This window comes from Lynx rufus, unplaced genomic scaffold, assembly GCF_022079265.1.
Source record: "Lynx rufus isolate CCGP_SWC_20201006 ecotype Redwood Valley unplaced genomic scaffold, mLynRuf1.p SCAF_11, whole genome shotgun sequence".
In the NCBI taxonomy this organism is placed as follows: domain Eukaryota; kingdom Metazoa; phylum Chordata; class Mammalia; order Carnivora; family Felidae; genus Lynx; species Lynx rufus.
In genome coordinates, this window is record NW_025814825.1 from 28,264,678 (window position 1) to 28,286,160 (window position 21,483).

The window sequence follows — 21,483 nt, forward strand, 5'->3', positions numbered from 1 at the left end:
AAAGGACCCAAGGAGTCGGTGGGGAGCTGGCTGCTGGTGAGCTAGTAAGCCTCACACCCCAGCCCTGTGGGGACCCAGGCTCCAGTTTTTAGAATAGCAAACTCAGGTTCAAAGAGGTTCGGGTTCTGTCCGGGTTCTGTGGGTCCCAGTGTGTCTGACCTGGGAACTTGGACTCAGGCCAGAAGAAGAGCATTGATTCTGGGCAGTGTAACCCCTCTGAACTTCATTCTCCAGAAGGTGAGATCTGTAAAATGGCATGTCAACATGACTGCACGTGGACAGGGAGCTAAGGAGTTGGCGGGACCGTTTGGTGTCTGCGATGACCTCACTTCACACTTTGTGCTTGCAATTTACTCTTCTAGTTGGTGGAAGGTAGAAGGGGCACATGTTGGCCACACTTAGGAGGAGCTAATTCCTTCTTTGATCATTGTATCTTTTCTAAATATCAGTCTGTCCCAGAAGGACCGAGCAGACATTCAACCCAGCATTAGGCCTCAATGCCCGCCCTTTGCTTTGCTTTCTCTGGTGCTGTGCTGGAGATTTGGGGCTGGAAAGTGCTTTTCTTGTGGTTCTGTGATACAGCACTTTGTTCTGTTTTCAGCTGTGTGTTCTCTCAGTAGTTTTCAGTTTCCCAAATAATCTACCAGACCATCTTGGTAAGACCTTTGCTGCATGACCCAGGAATGGGGAAATACACCCACTCCCCAAAGGAGAAACAGCCAGTGGCCCAGATGAGACTCGATATTTAGTTTGCTCTGGACTGCGATCTCAAAGGCCTTCACCCTGCCACCTGCCCACTCACTCACAAGCTTAGGGCCACTTGAAAATCCTCCACTGATTTATTTGTCCATCCGCTGGCTCTATCAGGTCTGACTGTGTTCTGAATTAGAAGAATAATACAAGCCGATTATTTTTTTTTATTACTTCTTTTAAAGATCCCTGTCTGCAGTTTCTGGACAAGGGTTCAGACTGTTCTAAAGTTGATCCATATCAACATGTGGACACTAAGCTATGTGGAAGTCCTGCTCAACTAATCTGGAGTCCATCAGTCACCACTGAAAGAATCTAGAAATCTGAGTTCCCTCAAAATAACCGCATTCTGCGACGTCGTGGCAGGCTGGGGAGTAGAGGTCTCCTTTCCTCTTTCATTTTGCAGTTGTTTGCTAAAACCTGGGTCTGAGGTCAGAGTACAGGCAGGGTTCAGTAATCAGCTTGATTTTGTGTACAGCCAATATATCCCTAAACTAAAAATACCAAGGAAAAGTAAACCCTCTTCTAACGTGCTTGGCAGATTTCTAGGTTGCTTTTTCAGTCTGGATTTATACAAGCAATTGTTGAGATTTCTTCCATTCTGCTCACAAGCATTTTATCACCAAAAGCAGTCAGTTGCCCTCTTGAATTGTCACGGAAAGGGAGTGAACAAAGGATAAACTCTGGGTGCATCTGGGTGGCTCGGTCGGTTAAACTTCTGACTCTTCATTTTGTCTCAGGTCATGACCTCACGTTCGCAGGATCCAGCCTTGAACTGGGCTCTCCACTGACAGTCTCTCTCTCTCTCTCCCTCTCTCTGTCTCTCCACCAATGATGCACACATTCGTGTGCACACTCTCTCTCTTTTCTCTCTCAAAATAAGTAAATAAACTTTAAAAAACTATAAAAAAGAGGGGACTCTGGGTAAAAAAGGGTTTCAGCTGTCACTAATGGGGGAGAGGGGAGGATGTGAAGGCAGAGATCATGGTTACAGAGGCTATGTCCATCTAAGCAGAAGGAAAAGCCATGAGCTATCCATGGTGGAATTGCCATGAGGCCTGCAGCATCTGTCCCCTGCACAACTGGGGAGGGGGCATGAAGTGCACTGCCCGAGAGTAGTAGATCTAGAGAGAAATAGCTTCTCCAAACCAACCTCACCGGTGACCCTGATAAATTGGGATGATCCAGGCCCTTCGCAGTGACCATGAGCTCTGTGCTAGGGACTCTGCAGCCTGGATGGTTGCAGAAATATAAGGCCCCCAGATTCCGGAAGGCCCCAGAAGGAAAAGACTAGAGTGAGGGAAGGATAAGAAATTAGACAGGTTGTCTACATCACTCACCACAGTGGAGGCTATGCCCACTTCCTCTTCCTAGTCATGTTGGAAACATGTACCGTGAAGGTAGCCCTTGAAGTCAACCTTAAAAGACACTGGGGGCGTCCTGAATGAAGAGGGTGAGGGGCTTGTTCTAGGCCAGGGAGCAACGTGTGACAAAGCACAGAGGCTAAAGGACATAGGACTTCCAAGTTTCACAGGTGGCTTCTGGGGGCCTAGAAGACCAGTTTTGTCTGGGAAGTGAAATGTAATAGAGAAACAGGCAGGAACAAAGCCCTTAGAGCGCCCCGCCCCCCAGTGTCAGACCCAGGAGTTTGTGCTTCATCTCAACAATAGTGGGTGCTGCTGAAGGAAGGAGGATGTCACAAGGGTCCCCTAGAAATCACAGAGCAAGAGATGACTAAGGGAAAAGCAGGTTTGGAGGAAGAGGCTATATGGAGCCTAATATATCCAATACCATTGACCGAAGATCTAAGAGAAATGTTGAGTTTTACGGTCTGTAACTCACAGCGAAGAGAGAGCTAGAGAAAGAAAATCGATTCATCCTCAAGCCTTAGTGGGATGCCTTGGGAATGAATGCCACTGACCAGAATCAGTTCTCTGAGATGAGGGGAGGGTTGAGTACTGAGCCCTTGGAAAGCCAGTCCTACGCATTGCCCAGCACATGGTAAGTCATCGATCAGTATGTCGGGGATGCATCAGTGAATCAGTGAATAGAAAGGAAGATGGATCCGTTTGCTTGGGCCACCATAAGAAGACACCACAGACTGGGTGGCTTTAAACAACAGACATCTATCCTCACAATTTTGAAGGCTAGAAGTCTGAGATCAAGGTGTGGACACAGTTTCTTCTGAGTCTTCTCTCCCTGGCTTGTCTGTCTCCAACTCCTCCCTGTGTCTTCCCGTGGTCTCCCTTCTGTGTGTGTCTATGTCATAACCTCCTCTTATTATGACACCAGTCATATTGGATTGGGACCCACGCTAATGACCTTATTTTAACTTGACTACCTCCTTAGGACCCTATCTCCAAATACAGTCACTTTCTGAGGCACTTTCTGAGGACTTCAATTCAGCCCATAACAGAAAGGAAGGAGGGAGAGAGAGGAGGAGAGGGGAAAGCAGGTTATTCTTTGAGAGAGCAGCCAAAGAGGGAGCTGATGAGGGGGGCTTACAAATAGAGTGAGGGAGGGGAGCCAGTAGACGATGTTGTCCCAGTCTCTGAGGTCAATTGTCAGAGAGGGAGAGGGGCAGCTAATTCCAAAACAGAAGGCAACAAGAGAACCAAGAAAAATCCCTAATCCTCTCCTCTTAACCTGAAATTGAAAAACAGTAGTTTGGAAAGAGACGCCTCGGGGGTACATCTGGCGTTTCTAAATAACAGGCTTTACTGGGCCACGGGGATCTGGAGCTGGGAGCAGAGTTCGTGCCAGAACCCTGCCAAGGGGTCTCCACCCAGCCCCTCACCCACTCTCATACACCCCGCTCTTCACACCCATCCTGGTCTCTCTGCTCCATTGACACTATGCACTCAGGTGCTCAGTACTTTGGGTTGATCAGTGAAGGAAGTTTCAGTGGATCTTGGTTGAGTCTACCCTTTGAGAGACAGCCGGTGGCTCCGGTCACTGGGCAGCAGGAACCCCCTAGAGGGCTTTGGGAATGTGCAGGGCATTTTCGATTGTTACAACGATCTTTTTTTTTTTTTTTTAATGTTTATTTATTTTTGAGAGAGACAGTGCGAGCAGAGGAGCAGCAGAGAGAGAGGGAGACACAGAATCTGAAGGAGGCCCCAGGCTCTGAGCTGTCAGCACAGAGCCCGATGCGGGGCTTGAATCCACGAACCGTGAGATCATGACCTGAGCTGAAGTCTGATGCTTGACTAACTGAGCCACCCAGGTACTCCCGATTGTTACGACGATCTTGGAGTGGGGTCACGACTGGCATTGGCAGACTGGGCTGTGATGCGGTATCGCACAATGCAGTGGGCAGTCCCGCGCCGGGAATAACAGTCAACACAAAATGCCAGTGGTGCACCCATTGAGAAACATCGAGAGACAGGATGAATGCAAGTCACTGATGCCGTACTCAGGGGCAACCGAGGGCTTCTGGGCTTTTGTGAGAAGGGGGTTTACAAGATTCAGAGTCATGTCCAAGTACAAAATGACTGCTGATTGTCTTACACCACCTCCAGGTCAGTACGCTGCTTGGCACCCACCTTGCATGCTTCTCTCACATCAGGCATCTGCGAGCCGAGGCTCCTACTGTCAGCCCGGCTTTCCTTTCACACCTACTCTGCTTCTGCAGAGGGGTGCTAGTTCCCTCTGGAGTCAGTGGGGCCAGCTGAGCGCTGCTCTTAGCTACCCTTGGTGGAGAGCAAACCAGGAAAATCAGAGCCAGACTGCTCAGGTCGTCCCAAACACTGGCTCCAGGGAGAAGCCAGGCTGATAGCTGCGGGAGCTAAAGCTCTGATCTCCATCTCAGGAGGGCCAGGTTGCTCCGTCCAGCCTTCCTGGCTGGAAGAGGGCAGGGTGCAAGGAGCTAGTCCTTTGTGCAGCACCTATAGTAACCTCCCTTGGAGGCAGAGAAAGCTGAGGCTACCCAGCGAGCGAGAAGACATCCTATCTTCCCCACCCTTTGGCTCCCCTACCTGCACACACACATGCACCCACCCCACACATAAGTGTCAACATCTGGCCCAACGTCTCTTCCACAGTCCCACCCAAATTCCATCTCCAGTCCCACGGGGACTTTCTCCGAACCTGTCACAAACTAAGGAACTAATTCAGGCTGATATTGCCCTACTATATGAGCTTTCCAAGGATATCATTATTACACTACAAAAAAAATTTTTGAACTCAAAGAATGGCTCTCTGATGGTGAAATTGCTGAACGGAACTGTTAACCACCCCTTCAGAAGAGATTGTGGGGACAAGAGGTGAGGTCTCTAGAGGGGAAAAACCCTCTTTCTCCTGTTCACTAAGGTAGCCTTTGTTCTAGAAATGCAGAGCGCCAGTTCTAGCTCAGCTTGGGATGTCTGGAATAATTGCCCCTCAAGGGCACAGCTGGACTTCTAATCTTCCAAGATGCTCAGCACATCCAGCTTCTCATTTTCCTCTCATTTGTGCTCAGCTCCTTTTCTGGGCATTCATCACCTCTTCCAGGAAGCTTTCCAAGCCCCAAAAGTCTGTTAGGTCTTCTCTCCCAAGCCCCCATGGTTTCCTATACAAGCCAGCATCATTGATACTTACGACATCATTGATACTCAAGTAAATGTCCCTGCTGGACTGTCTGGTCCCCAAGGCCAGACGCTGGCTCCCAATCATCCCTGTGTCCCTCTTGCTTGAGCCCAGGCCTCAGGTATGGGGGAAACAATGGGGGAATGTCTGTGGAATGAAGGATGTTCCACATGAGTGCTCTCAGGCTCTTTTTCTCCTAGGAAAGGAGAGAGCTTTCACTCCCTCATAGAATCCTGGAAACTTTAGGAAGATCTAGAAAAGATTTTAAAGCACATGAATAATTTCTAATACCTTACAAATCTCTTGTGGCACCTGGGGGCACCTTGTCTGCATTTAGTCTGGCAATCAGGGTGACCTCAAGAGGTATGACTTTACGCATCCATAGCGTCCATGCTGGGAGACCACGTCGTCTCGGCCCATGGCGGTGAGGACCCATCTCCCACAGTGCAATCTGCCTTCCACTGCGTCCCTCCCATACTCCAGAAGCAAGTGGGTTTTACAAACACTGAGCTCAACAGTCGCATAAAATTAATGCTGCTAAATGGAGTTTTATGACTGGCGTGATGGTGTTTGTGTTTAATTTGTAAATCTGTGTTTATTTTATACTTATGAACAACTATCCATCTGATTGTTTACATTTGAGTAAAGTCATTGCAGCAACAATCATGTCGGTCGACACAGGCCCGTAAGAATGTTTTGTGCTTGGCAAGGATGGGACTCAAGTTTGAGCAACGCTGCTGTGGGGTATCCTTACTCCCTTCTGCCAAGACTGAAGGTACCTCAGGCTAAAGTCCTGGGTGGGTACTCTTGGGCCCCAACAAGCCCTCCGGGGGGTCAGAATCACCCCTGGGCCTTCTCACCAGGTCCTTGTGCTCTGCCCCAAGCCAGGCACAGCACGGCCCAGTGCAGAGTGGCGCATGCTACACGCGCGCACACATTCACATCCTCATACCTGCACGCACACGTCAGGTACACACAGGGTCTGGCTCCCGGTGTCAGGCTTTGAGCTCCAGAGGTAGCATTTGCACGAACTGCTTGTTCCACCTCCCCTACACCTCAGCACACCCAGGCCCCCATTCTCCCTCTGCCCAGCTCATCTGCTGCTGGGGCCTCAGCTAGGTCTCACAGGGAGAGGAAGCGTTAGAGGCTTAGAAGAAAATCCGAGAAAACGTACTGTGCTCTCTTAACTAATCCCCACGCCACTGTGCGCTCATACACCAGATTCCTCCTGCAAAACCCTCGGACGGGTGCCCAAAGCACTATGAGTCCTAGGGGCCAGTGGGCCACTTTGCGTTTGTCAGAAGTCAGCCGGTTTGTTCCCAAATGTATTTATGCCATTCCGGGCATTCAAATGAACATACATTGATTGAGCGCTCACTGTGTGCTTGCTCTCCTAAGGACCTGGGACCTTGAAGCCTCCCCACTGAAAACACGGACCTGTTGGCTGCTGCCTTCCTGCCTCTGGCTCCTCCTCTTCAGCATCTATATTATCTCCTAGGGCTACCTGACAAGATACTGCAGAAGGGGGGTCGGGGTGCGAGCAACTGACATTTATTTTCTCACAATTCTAGAGGCCAGAAGTCTAAGATTGAGGTGCGTGCAGGACCAGTTTTTCTGAGGCTCTGTCCTTAGCTCGTGGATGGCCATCTTCTCCCTATGTCTTCTTCACATGATCTTCCTTCTGTGTTTAATCTGCCCTTTTTATCAAGACACCAGTCATGTTGGGTTAGAGCCTACCCTAGTGACTTCATTTTACCTTAGTTACTTCCTTAAAGACCCTATCTCCAAATAAAGTCACATCCTGAGGTACTAGGGGTTAGGACTTGAACATACGAATTCGGGAGGTACACAATTTAGCCCATACAGCATCCATCACTGACCACCTCAGAGACTGCTGAGTCCTATCAGTCAGGGTTCTGCCATCTTTGATGGGACCTTCATCTTTCCCCACCAGCCTCCTACCTGGACCCCCTTTGTGATATCAAATTCCTCAGTCAAGGTATTCCTTATACTTGCCATTCCTCTCTTTCAACCCTTCCGGCTCCCTTCCCCAACTTCCTCTTTCCTTCATCCTCCTGCACTGTCTTTGGGCCTCCCTGCAGGGCCCTGTTTGCATGATCTTGTTTTCTTTCCCAGCTTCGCCATTTTTGCTCTTTCTCTCAACTGAGCTCCCACCTCAGTTCTCTCTGAAGATCTCCCTCTTACTTGCAGCTTTCATCAACTTTCGTAAGAAATGAGGGCACACCACAAAAAGGGCTCTGTAACGACTCTCTTGAGTTGGATGGATCCTCATCCATTACAAAGTACTCTTAATATCAGAGCTAATTTGATTCACAAGGACCAAGAAGTACAATGTTAGAAGCTGGGGTTCTCCAAGCACGTAGACCACAAATGTGGACCTGGAAGGCCCCAAATGTCACTTCTAACCTGAGGTGAGGTGTGATTAAATGTTTGTCTTTTTATTGCAAAAGCCATACTTCCTCCCTTAGAAAACTTTAAAAATGGTGCACATTACAGAGAAAACAAAATTTATCAACACTTATCAACAAGAGATAATCACTCTGACATTTCATCCCACTTAACAATATTTCCATAAATGTCTGTTTCTCTAGTGAATGGAGTATTGTCCGTGTTATTTCCTAATTAGTCACATCTAATTCACAAGAAAGCTTTTGACATCCATCTTTTAGCTCAACCCTTTGTTTACCTCTTCTTTTCAATAATTTTGAGTTAATTCATTCGAGCTTTCAAGGTAAGTACATTGTCATTTTGAAAATGGAGAGATTTTTCTATTATTTATAACACTTGTTTTGTGTTTTATTGAATTTGCTGTAACTTCCAGAACAATATTAAGTAAAAACTGTAATAGACATATTTTATCTGGTATCAGTGGAAAGACCTGCAGATTATTTTGCTACCTGGCTTGAGATACTTTATATCATCTGAAGAAAATTTCTATCCTTAATTTAATAATATAGGAATAATTGTTGTATTACATGGCTTTTTAGATGGAGATATAATTCACATACCATAAAACTTGGCTTTTTAAAGCATATGACTAAGTGGTTTACAGTAATTCACCAAGTTGTGTAACCATCAGTGCCATCTAATTCCAGAATGCTTCTGTCAGCCTAAGATGAAACTTCATATCCATTAGCAAGCACTTCCCATTCCTCTTCTTCCCCTAAATCCCTGGCAACCACTAATCTATTTTCTGTCTCTATAATAATTTGCCTGTTTGTATGTTTCATGTAAATAGAATCATGCATTGGGGCTCCTGGGTGGCTCAGTTGGTTGAGCGACCGACTTCGGCTCAGGTCATGATCTCGCAGTTTGTGAGTTCGACCCCCGCATCGGGCTCTGTGCTGACAGCTCAGAGCCTGGAGCCTGCTTCGGATTCTGTGTCTCCCCCTCTCTCTGCCCCTCCTCTGCTCATGTTCTGTCTCTCTTTCTTTCTCAATAATAAACATTAAAAAAAATTTAAATAGAATCATGCATTAATATAGCCTTTGTGTCTGACTTATTTTCCTTAGCATACTGTTTTCAAGGTTCATCCGTGTTGTAGCATGGGGCCTTCATCTTTTTATTTTTTTTTCCTTTCTATGACTGTAAAATATGCCATTGTATGGATATACCATGTTTTGTTTCTCCATGCATCATTTGATGGTCATGTAGGTTGTTTTTACTTTTTTGTATTAGAAATAATGTTGCTATGAATATTGAAGTGCAAGCTTTTGTGTGGGCCTTTTTTCAATTATCAGAATTGCTGGATCATATAGTAACTCCATTTTTGACCTTTTGAGGAACTGCCAGGATGTTTTCTAAAGTGGCTGCACCATTGTACATTCCTACAACCAAATGATGTTAAGCATCTTTTCGTGTGCTTATTGGTCATGTGTATATCTGTCTTGAGGAAATATCTTTTAAGTCTTCTGCTCATCTTTTAATAGGAATGCTTGTATTTTATTATAAGAGTTCATATGGGATGTGCAAGTATTCTCTCCCATTCTGTGTATTGTTTCTCATTTTCTTGATAATGTCCTTTGAACACAAAAGTTTTTAATTTTGGTGAAATCCAACTTCTATTTTTCTGTTTCCTTGTGCTCTCAGTGTCATATCTAAGAGACCATTGCCTGATCCAACATCATGGAGATTTACATCTCTGTCTTCCTTTAAGAGTTTTATAGTTTTAACTGCTACAGTAGGTCTTTTTCATTTTAATGCTTACATACGGTGTGAGGTAGGGATCCAACTTCACTCTTTTGCATATCGATACCCAGTTGTCCCAGCACTATTTGCTGACAAGGTTATTCTTTCCCCATTGAATTATCTTGGCACCCTAGTTGAAAAAAATTTAATTAGGTATTATTTTGCGTTTATAAGTGACATTGATATATTTACTTTTTTAGTGCCATTTTTGTCAGGCACTGTTTTCAGGTTTCTATAAGTGTCATAAAATGAATCGCATCTTTTTCTATGGTTTGGGAAAACAAAAGGTCTAAAGTGGTTCAAGATCTAAGTGGTTCAAGCCCCCTGGAGGGGTTCTCCTTACTCACTCTGATACTTACCTTATTTGGTGGCAGTCCCAGGCTTCTGCAAAGTGATGAGTTTAAACCGCAAATGAATACTTAACTCAGCTGAGTTTAAGCTGTATTTTAAGAACAAGTCACTACTTAAGAACAATTTTATCCCTTCCTTCCCCCGTCCATGTCAGCTTAAGTTATCCTCTACATTAAAAGTTTGCTTACCCAAGGTTCCTGTCATCTTTCATTTATTCTGAACGCCCATCATTTTCCCGGGATCTCCAGCTGCTGCTACTTAATCTAAAGAAAATAGAACCTGTGGAGTTGACATGTTTGCTTTTCTAAATACCTTGCATCTGGCTTTCCATTAAAATTTTCTTCTCCATGTGAAGATTAGAGCATAGAGCACACACTGCCTGGGTGTGAAGCCTGACTCTGCTGTATGCCAGCTTGTACAACCTTGGTAAGGTCTTAGCCTACTCACCTATGAAGCTAATCACAGGACCCACCACAGTGGATTACCGAGAGTGTTACATGACTTAATATCCAGAAGGCATTTAGAGCAATTCTTGGCCCTTAGAATACCAAGGCTATATATGTCTTTTAAAGGTTGATATTCCAGAGCTTACATGCCATGCTTATTTTATTTCCCTGATTTCTAAATAGAAATGTTCTCCTCACTAGTGCTCTACTATTTCTGGTTCAGCTGCCTCTCCTTCTCTTAGATTGTCCTTTGATTCTACCTGCCTACTGAGCCTCCCTCAAACACCAGATAGCCCTTCCAAGAAGAGCTTGACAAAATTGGGCCATTGTCCCATCCCCTTTTCCTTTCTGAAGATCCTCCAGTGTGTTTCACAGTGAATTTAGGAAGTCCATGACTCTGCCACATCTTGAAAGTGGTGATAAGACACCATCCCCATGGTCGATGTCCGTTCTAAGATGATCTCATGACTTCCTGTTGCACTGCGGCTAGCAGAGAGAATGCATCTCACTTAAGGCCCACATAAACCACCATGGCTTTAGCTAACCATACGCTTGTAGATTTAATTTAGGTAGTGATTTGGTGAAATCCATTGCCATCCCTTGTAAGCTTTAGATCCTTCAAACTCCCTTCTGAATGTTTCTATCACAAGCTGAGCTTATTCGAGACTGGACTCATTGGTATCCCAGCAAGTCTTCTCCTTTGGTATTCTACTATCTGGAAATGGCACCTTTACTCGCCAGCCACCCAGTTAAAAATAAACCTGGAAGTCATTCTGGACGCCTTCCTCTCACCACCCTCAACAAACACTAGCCCAAATCATTTCCATCTCTCAAACATCTCTTGAACTCATCCTGCCTTCAGTGGTTTAACTGCAGTCCTTGTTGCCAGCAATGTTCTCTTTCATCCACTCTCGATCCTGTTCACCAGTAATCTTTCGTAAATGCAAACCTGACTTGCTGACAATTCCTCAAGAGCTCCCTGAAGTTTTCAGTGGGAGGTGGGGTGGGCTTCAAGTTTTATAATTCTCTCTCCTAAGCCCTACTTGACCTAACTGCCCATCTGGGTACAACGATGAACACAAAGATGTTCTTGTCAAGGGCCCACTTCTGCATATCTGTTCAGGATGCAGCCCTCTCTCACCTGCTCCATGGTTCTAGGATTTCCCCACTTTTCTTACATTCTGTCTCCTCCTCTCTACTGAATCATTCTCATTAGCATATAAACTTGCTCTCTCCCCTCTTCGTCTTTCCTTTTGTCCAGCTACAGCCATAGTTGCTTTCCCTTTAAAAAAAATTTTTGCCAGTAGAGTTGTCTAATACTCATCCCCAGTGGTTGGCCTCATGTCCACTACTGGCCCATGCCCATCTGGCCTCTGCCCCACTTGGTCCGAGACTGCTCTCATCAGAGCCATCAGCAACCTCCATGTGCCAGATGAAATGAAAAATGTCTCATCCTCAACTCACTCCCACTCTCCCCCACATTTAACACTGCTCACCATTCCCAGAAACAATCTTAGTGTTTTGTTGACTTTGAGGAAAACTAAGAAATGTATCCCACATCTGATTGCTCCTTCCTTCACATACCACACTTACAATGTAACTCTACCCCAATTCCCTACTTAACCTCATCCATCCACTGTTGTTGTTTTAAATATGGTACCATCCATGTGCTGTTACTTTCCTAATTTGTTTCTGATCCAGACTTGACTTCAGAATTCTAAATCATAAATCACTTCCTACTCAACATTTCTGCTTGGATGTGTCATTAGTATTTAGATTTGATTTTGTCCTAATTGACTTCTACAGCCACCAGCCCCAGCACTTAGGCATGTACATCCACACGCAGACACTTGTACATGTATACACATGTACACATGCACATTCTCACATGCACACATGCACATTCTCACACACGCAAGCACACACATACAGCCGATCTTTCTCCAAAGTTCTTCATATCACTTACTGAACAACCATCTACCATTTGCTCCTGCTGTGATCCTGGGAGTCTACCCTGACAAGCCCATTTTCCCCACCCCCACATCCACCCATCCCCAAGTGCTTTGGATCTATTCCCCAAATATATCTTGAATGCATCTATTCACTTCCTCTTGGCTTGTGACAAGCCTTGTCCAGACCACATTATCCCTTATATCTGGATTTCTGCAACTGCCTCTTAAGTGATCTGGCTACTTGATCCTTTCTTCTTTTGCTACTGCACCAATCCATATTTCACATACAACCAGAATGACATAAGTCTGATCATGCCACTTCTTTTTTTAAAATCATCTGCACTTAGAATGAGGCACGCACCAGGTGGTATGATTGGAGAAGTCCCCTTTGAAAAAGTGACAAGGCTGAAGCCTCAAGGATGAACAAAGGGTCAGCAGTCAGCCAGAAGAATGACAGAGAATGAATGCACTCCACTTAGAGGAGACAGCAAGTGCAAAGGCCCTGAGGTATGAAAGCCTGGAGCTTTTAAGGAAAGCAGGAGGGCTAATGGAAATGGAGCATAGCAAGGGAAGCAGCAAATGCTAAGAAATGGTGATGGAGAAGTTAGCAAAGCCCGGGCCATGGAGGGCCTTAAAGGTCATGAAATGAGTGCTTCTGTAATTATTTCTAAATATGTATACATACAGTCTATTTTTGCCAGCTTTCTGCAAGCTACACAGGGAATAATCCATGCCTATTCGCTGTTTGTTCCCTGTGCCCAGTACAGTGCCTGGCACATAGCAGGTGCTAAATTTTTATGGAGCATTGGAGAGGAGAAATGTGTCCAGCATTCCAGCCAGGCCAAGTGGCTGGCATTTGCCCAAACATATTGTGCCAATCCTTCTCTGAAGATCCTCATTCTTGTCTAGCTCAGTGATTGTCAACCAAGCAGTGATTTTTGCCTCCAGGGAATGTTTGTTAATGTCTAGGACATTTTCAATTGTCACAGTTGCAGGGGAGGAGATGCTACTGGCATCTAGTGGGGAGAGACCACGGATGCTGCCGAACCTCCTACAGTAGACACATGAAGACAATTATTCAGTCTAAAATGTCAACAGCGCCAGGAGTGAGAAGCCCTGGTCTTACTAATTCTACCTGTCCTCTAAGCCTTTGTGAACATCACCTCTTTCAGAAAGTTTTGCTTCCTCATCAACCAGCCTGAGTTTGGGGCCCCTCCACTGAGCTCCCCAAACCTCCTTTATGTGATTCATTCCCTTGTCTTGCGACTGCCTGTCCTGCCTCTTGCTGGAAGGTTGGGCTACACGTTTCATCAGTGTGCATTACACACAGGGAGCCATCCATGTATTTTCTTGAATCGGTGCAGCCCCCGGAGCTGGGGACAGATAGGAGGGTGCAGATGAATACTGTAGAAACATTTTAAAACATAGTGTTGACCTATGAGCTCATAGGTAGCAGGACTTATCCAGACCCCATCTCTACCTCTGGGAACCTGCCTGTCTCCAGGTGTCTGTGCTGGTGTGTAACCTACAGAAATGGCAATTCCCTATGGCCCCAACCTCATAGCATGGCTCACCCCTTTAGCTATTGCCTTAAGTTTTGAGTTACTCAAGTTTAATTCCACTAAAATAAGACATAGAATTAGGGCATATAGCAGGTTCCTAACAATGAAAAATATAGGGCAGAAGCTTCATTTGCAGTCGGCTCTCCTGTGGGTCATGACCTGCTCGATCCACCAGCAAAAAATAAAAATCTCTGTGGCCACACACTTGCGGGCTTCAGATCTTGTACCCATCGTCAGAAACACTTGAAGCCCTCCCTCTTTGGATTCAGGTTCGAAATGGACTCTGATTGAAACGCTGTGCCCTTTGGAAGTGTTCTCCCCCTTGTCACGGCCGTGCCAGCTCTGGCTCCCACTTGCTTTCTCCCCCCCCCCCCCCCCCGGCTTTCCTCTTCTCCCCCCTGCCGGGGTAGTTCTGGTCCTGCTGGCTGGGGAAGGAGCCACCGACGTGCCAGAGGTGAGGGCAGGGCTGGGCACATCACCTCCGGCTCACTGCTCCTGCTGCCGCTACGAGGGAAGCGCCCTGGCCTGGGGCCGCGAACATTCACTGCCCTCTGAAGGGCTCTGTTCCTCCTCTTCCTCCAGCTTCTGCTCCCGGACTTGGCCCCGGGCCCGCCTTCTCTCCAGCATCTCCTCAAAAAAGATCTGGCAGCTGAAGCCCTCTTGGATGCCATACTGGGCGTGCTTGAGCAGAGCCTCCAATGTGGGGAAGACCCGACAGCAGGCCACGCAGCGCAGCCCGTAGTCCGTGGTGACCAGCCAGTCCGGGGTGTCCCGCAGCTCCTGCGGGCAGCACTCCAGAGGCCCCAGCAGCTCCGCGTCATCCTGCTGTGGGCAGCAGTGGCTCTTGCTGGCTTCCAGTTCCCAGCACAGGTCGCTGTTGGAAGCCATCTCAAAGGAGGAGCCTTTCCTCCTCTGCCTCTTGACGAACTCGGCCTCGTGAATGCGGGGCTTCCGGCTGACCGGCTCAAAGCCCGACTCGGTCTCCCAGGCCACGGCCACGCCCTGCACCGTCTGCACGTGGGTGTAGAAGGCGCACACACTTCGCTGGGCCGTGTCCTCGTCGTCGTACAGGCAGGAGTAGCAAGACTGGTACTGGGAGTAAGACTGATACTCGGAGGAGGACCGGGAGGACGAGGAGCCGCTCCAGCTCAGCATCGCAGGAGCCCTGTGGGCCAAGCACACGTTCTCCTTGTGGGGAATGGCCGGCCCCGACCGTGAAGACGTCTTCTCTCTCTCCACGGTCCCTGGGAAATGGAAGGACATTTTCATCAGCGTCCCCGCAGGGATCAGTGCCACAACCCACCTCCAGGGTTCCGGAAGGGCGCAGGCTCAGGAGTCCTTGGGCAGGTACCATCAGCTCCTGTGTTGTGTTTCTCCATAAAATGGGGATGAGGATGCTTACCTCCTGGGGGTACGAGGTGAGGATCAAATAATGTATGAATGGAATCACCAAAACCTTGACTAAACCCCCAAAAGACCATCAGCTGGTGAATACACAAATCTGTGGGTACATCCATACAGTGCAAGCTTATTCATGGATAAAAAAAGGAATGATCTACTGATATATGTAAAACATGGATGAATCTCCAGGTGCCTGGGTGGCTGGCTCAGGGTTGAGCGCCCACTGTTGGTTTCGGCTTGGTCATGATCTCATGGTTTTGTGAGTTTCAAGCCCTACATCGGGCTCTGTACTGACAGTGCGGAGCCTGCTTGGGATTCTCTCTTGCCTTCTCTCTCTCTGTCTCTCCCCCATTGCGTTACCTCTGTCCCTCTCAAAATAAATAAATAAGAACTTTTAAAATACGCCTTTAAAACATGGATGAATCTCTAATGCATTACTCTAAATGAAAGCAACCAGGGTAAAAAGGCCCTATACTGTAGGATTCCACTTAGATGACATTCTAGATGTCATTCTAGGAAAGGCAAAACTATAGGGAGGGGGAACAGATCAGGGGTTGCCAGGAGCTGAAGGTGGCAGGAGAACTCACTGCAAAGGGTCACAAGGAAACCTTTGGGGATCATCAAAATGTTCCAGGTCGTGACCATGGTGGTGGTTATGCAAGTGTACATTAACAAAAAATTCTTCAAATTGTACACACTGATGACACTTTCATGTGTAAATTAACAGCTCAGTAAAGCCAATTTAAAAAGCCATGCATGTGAGGGGCGAGATCCCCTGAGTGGCTCAGTCGGTTGAGCATCCAGCTCTTGGTTTGGGCTCACATCATGATCTCACGGTTCATGAGTTTGAGCCCCACATCGGGTGCCTCACTGACAGTGCAGAGCCTGCTTGAGATTCTCTCTCTTCCTCTCTGTCTGTCCCTCCCCCATGCTCACTCTCTCTCAAAATAAATTTTTTAAAAGGCTTAATTTAAAAAAGCGTGGAAAGTGCTTTGGCCAGGTCATCCAGCACCCCCTTCTAGAACCTTCAGCATTTGTGATGTATCTTGTTCTTACCTGGGGAACATCTCGCCCTCTCCTTAAACATTCACTGTACCCCATCACCATATAAGTGCTTGCCATGTTTTAACTCCATTAATATTTTAAAAAAAGCCCTACGAAATTACCTTGTAACAATTCCTCTTTGACAGATTAGGAAACTGAGGCACAGAGTTTAACTAACCGTTGAGCTGGTGTTACCCTTAGGTGCTGCCCATGGTCACTTCATAGTGGTCTTCAAATTGATGTTCTGAATTAACTTTAATCAATTTATTATAAGGGACTTTTTTATATTATTCTGAAATCACAGGGCTGACATGCCAATTCTGCTTCTCCAACGTGTATTAAAATATATATTCACATTTTACGTTTTCATCCTTGTACCTCCTGAAATCACCTCATGTACTCACGATGGCCTCAGGCATTGGTCCATTTTTATGGCCAATACACTTTTGCAACAGCACTGCAGGGTGACCCAGTGCCCATCCCTCACCCTCCAGGACCTCTCTCCCAGGGAACCAACCCTCTCTCTTTTTACCTACCTGAACCGCACACTTCCACACTCTCCCCCGTGGGCTCTGGGCTGGCCAAGCTGAGGCTGGTCCCATCTGTTGGTGATTGTTCTCCCCTGTGGTCTGTGAAGTGGCGTTTCATGACTGGACACCAGAGCCCAGGGGACTCGGCGCTCCAGCTGTTTAGTGAGGGTTGGCTTGGGCTGTGCCGAAGTCCTCCGCTGGCCCCAGCCCAAGTGGCTGCTGGGGTCCCTGTGGTTACTAGGATCCTGGCTTTATTCTGTGACCTCATCGATGACACCGGTCTGTTCTGTGACCCATGGCAAGGACTGAGACCCAGTATAGAGGGGAGGAGAGGCTTCTCACCAAGATCTCATTTCTTGGTGGGACCCTTTCCTGTCTTGTTTATTGTCAGGATCGCAAACATAAAACACAAATGCACACACATAGAAACACTTACACACACATAGAGACACAAATACTTAAACATACCCACAAAGACACTTATACATATATAAATACATATATCCTCACGCAGGCACGCACATAATACTCAGACACACATACACTTAAATGTACATAAACAGACACAAACACAGACACATACACATTCATGCACATATAAACTAACTCACACACCCAAATTCACACACACATTTACCTAATGACACGTTTCTGTTCACACGCGCATACATACAATTCACACCATGTTCCCTTAACTACACACATGTTTGCACACGCACTGCCATCGCCCAACATCAAAATGGGCCTACTGGGGCGCCTGGGTGGCTCAGTCAGCTAACCATCTGACTTCAGCTCAAGTCATGATCTCAGGATTCTTGGGTTCGGGCCCCGAGTCACTCTGGCATGCCTTCCTACCTGCCGTCTCTCTCTGCTCCTGGAGGTCTCAGTGTTGGAACACACTTCCTCCAAAACACTTCTCTCCATTTCCCTCCCACCTCTGCTCAGTGTCACTAACTCTACTCCTCTGCATCCCCGAATCTAAACAGCTCAAAAAGGTGACGGATATTCCAAAAGTAACCCCAACACTGTCCACACAGCCAGCACCTAGGAAAATATACTCCTCTCCAGAGTGAAAGGCCACTGCATGAAGGAAAACACCTCAGAGCTTTACGGAGTGATGAAAAGTCACACTTGCACCTACAAAGAGACAATGTTCCGTGGTGGAGACAGGAAAAACTGTAAGTTGTGCTCTCTCTTACCAAATAAATCCAGAGACCTGCCTTATAAAAAAAAGGGGGGGGGGATGCCAGCACACAAAAAAATAAGTAGATCAATAGAAGATAAAAGTAGTCCAGAAAAACATCACATTATATATCTTAATTTTCAACAGATAAAGTTAACAAAAGTCTGCTAGAAAAAGAAGACTCGGTCAATAAATGATGCTGAAAATTTTTATTCACATTTTTTTAAATCAACATTGGTCTCATCTCATATAAAACAACTTGGAATATTTTCATATGGTGCTAGGACTGTGTTTTAATTAAAAATGCATAGAAAGAAAATAGAAGTTAACACCCTAATTAATGATAGGGTGGTTTTCTGAACTTCTGTGCTATCAATCATCACAAGCATCAGGAATCCTTGTCACCTTTTTTTTAACTCCATCACTTAAAAAAACCAAAACAAAACAGAAAACAAAACCTCGCTGTTTCAATTTGCATTTCTTTGCTTTTTAGTGAAACTGCAATGAATAGTTCAGTAAAGGAAATGAACAGGCAATTCCCAGGAGAAGGACTACAGATGGCTGATAAACATATGAGATGTTCAGCCCAACTCAACCTAACTATAATGAGGAAACTACAAATTAAAAACACATGATGTGCAGTGTATTGCTTTTGCCCGTAAGACAAGCAAGAATGAAAAAGACTGATAGTACTTGGTGCTAGTGAGGGTGTAAGGAAGTGAGTACTTTTATACTCTCTTGGTCACAGAGCCTTTCTCTAAGGAAACTTGATAGTGTCCATTACAATAAAAAATGGACTCGTTCTTTCACTCAGCCTTTCACTCATCTGTCTCCTTCCCAGGAAACATTCGCATTTTGTACTATGTGCATAAAATAACACACAGAGAAATGTTGGTTGCAGAACTATTTTTTTATTTTTTATTATTTTTTATTTGAGAGAGAGCGTGAGCCTGTGTGTGAGCGGGGAGAGGGGCAGAAGGAGAGAGGGAGAGAAAGAGGGAGACTCTTACTTAAGAAGGAAACTCTTAATTAGGATTCATGCTCAGGTTGGAGCCCAAAGTGGGGCTTGATCCCACGACCCTGGGATCGTGACCTGAGCCTCAATCAAGAGTCAGACGCTCAACCATCTGAGGCACCCAGGCATGCTGCAGTATTATTTATAATGGGGGGTGGAGGGGAAGGGAAACATTTCAAAGATCCATCAAAAGAAAGAGGTAGTTACATAAATTGCTACACAACCAAATTGTGGAATACTAGAGTATTCTGTGTGTTCATGTGTCTCTCGGTGTCTCTCTTTCTACTTTCCTTTGGACTCAGCCACCATGTTGTAAGGAAGCCCAGGCCACAGAGAAAGGCCACACGGAGGTGTTCCAACCAACAGCCCTGGCAAAGGTCCCCAGCCGACCAGCCCGTACACGAGTGAATGAGCCTTTGGATGATTCCGCCTTCTAGTCTTTGAATCTTCCAGCTGGGGCCCCAAACATCTCAGAGCAGAGACTGGCTATCCCCTCCGAATTCAGCTATCTGCCCTGCCTGCATTCTTGACCCTCAGAAACTGTGAGCGTAGTGAAAGATCCAGCTCTCACTAGGTTTGGGGGCAATTTGTTATGCGGCCATAGTAATTCAATAGACTGATCTTACCTGTCATGTTTAAATATGTTCTAGTTCAACAGCCCATTGGTCAGTGTCTACACCGTAGTGCACAGTCCTGGTGGGGCCCTGTGGTTCCCCAAGGACAACATGGGGAGTTTGACTCCTTCTACCCGTCATCCCTTCCTGTGTTTGTTTGCTCAAAGTATTCACATACACCAGTTTCAGAATTGTCCATCTGTACCCCTCCGGGAAACTACCTTACTAACTACATTACAGTGTCCCTATACCCTTGCGTTCATGTTTAGCCTTGCATTTTCTGGTCAAAACCCTATTTTCCAAAGTCACGTGAGCTCGTTCCTTTATTCCTCCAGAATCTATGTATGCTCAACAATCCTGCCACATAGGCATCTTTTTTTTTTAAATTTTTTTTTCAACGTTTATTTATTTTTGGGACAGAGAGAGACAGAGCATGAACGGGGGAGGGGCAGAGAGAGAGGGAGACACAGAATCGGAAACAGGCTCCAGGCTCCGAGCCATCAGCCCAGAGCCTGACGCGGGGCTCGAACTCACGGACCGCGAGATCGTGACCTGGCTGAAGTCGGACGCTTAACCGACTGCGCCACCCAGGCGCCCCAACACATAGGCATCTTTAACCCTACTTTATAGGGGGAGGTTGAAGTTCAGAGGGGTGAGGTGAGGCACAGGTAGGAGGGATGAAGTGGGGTGCTTATACCCCAAACCCAGAGGCAGGGCTGTTTTCCATGCTGCCCAGATGCTCTTTCTTGTGGGTCACTTCCCAGCAAGTGGCTTAGAGCAAAGCCCCACCAAAGATGCGCAAATATCCTTCACCCTCATGTGGACTCTGGGTTGCTTCTGTCCATAAGAAGGTGCTCTTTCCCAGCCCCTCCCCTTGCTCCCTGCAGATATTTAGCTAAGTAAGGCCACCCATACAGGGTTCCTGCCCTCCCCTGCCCCCCGGGAAAAGGAGGGAAGAATGGTTAAGGCCCAGGCCCGCCCAGCCCACTGCGTCCCAGGCGCTGAAGTTTTCCAGCTGGTTCCCCAGCTTTGCCAAGAACTTCCGTGCTCCACTGCTGTGGCCGACAGGGTTGGTGTGCAGAACTCCAAAAGGACCAACACAGCATTTTCTTGGAGCTCTGACTCCCGGCCAGCTCAGCTCAGCTCACACATTGCATGTAAACCCTAAGCCTCATCAAGAAGGCCTGGGGTGCTTTCCAGCCTTAACTTCTCTTCCAAAGTTACCCTGCCCAGTCTCTGTGTTTCTCCGCCGGGAAGAGGCTAACAGGAAACAAGCCAGCCAGAGGCACGGTGGGAACCGGAGACGCCACTTCTGGCTTCCCTTCACTTCGAACTCCAGAGGTTGGCTCGTGCCACAAGCTATGCTACCGGGAGAGTCAGCTCATTCACCCCAGAGCCCATGAGCTTCCAGAAAGTGCCTGTCCACTCGGCCAAGAAGCCTGATGTTGCCTACAGGGGTGCATCAGTCCTGACATTTTTATGGCCGAGCTGCTATATAAAATGTCTTGGGGCGCCTGAGTGGCTCTAGTCAGTTAAGCATCTGACCCCTGATTGATTCCATCTCAGGTCATGGTCTCACCGTTCAGGAGTTCAAGCCCTGCATCAGGCTCCAAGCTGACAGCGTGAAGCCTGCTTGGGATTCTCTGTCTTTCTCTCTCTCTCCCTTGCTCTCTGCCCTCCCCGACTTGCGCGAGCGTGCTCTCTCTCTCTCTCTCTCTCTCCCTCTTTCCAAATAAATAAATAAACTTTAAAATGTCTTAGGTGGGCAATACTCTTCTTCTTCATACTAGAAAAGAGGGCTCCTTGAGGTAGTACCAGCCACCTTACCACTGCCCTGCAAAGAACTCCTGTAATCAGACT

At 46.8% G+C, this 21,483-nt stretch overlaps 1 protein-coding gene across 1 annotated transcript; it reads right to left on the minus strand.

Moving 5' to 3' along the window:
- Positions 1–14,340: 14,340 nt before the first annotated feature.
- On the minus strand, positions 14,341–16,929 carry FAM170B (family with sequence similarity 170 member B). Its single transcript, XM_047072798.1, has 2 exons — positions 16,818–16,929; positions 14,341–15,080 (listed from the first exon to the last, which is right to left on the minus strand). Exons 1-2 carry the CDS (start codon positions 16,927–16,929, stop codon positions 14,341–14,343), a joined length of 852 nt encoding a protein of 283 aa, XP_046928754.1.
- Between the last annotated feature and the right edge of the window lie 4,554 nt (positions 16,930–21,483).

Excerpts from the sequence above, each read along its gene's own strand:
- FAM170B (XM_047072798.1), bottom strand. The coding sequence starts at position 16,929 with ATGAAACGCCACTTCACAGACCACAGGGGAGAACAATCACCAACAGAT. Across the intron at positions 15,081-16,817 it reads TGTGGAAGTGTGCGGTTCAG|GGACCGTGGAGAGAGAGAAG; the intron begins GTAGGTAAAAAG and ends TCCATTTCCCAG.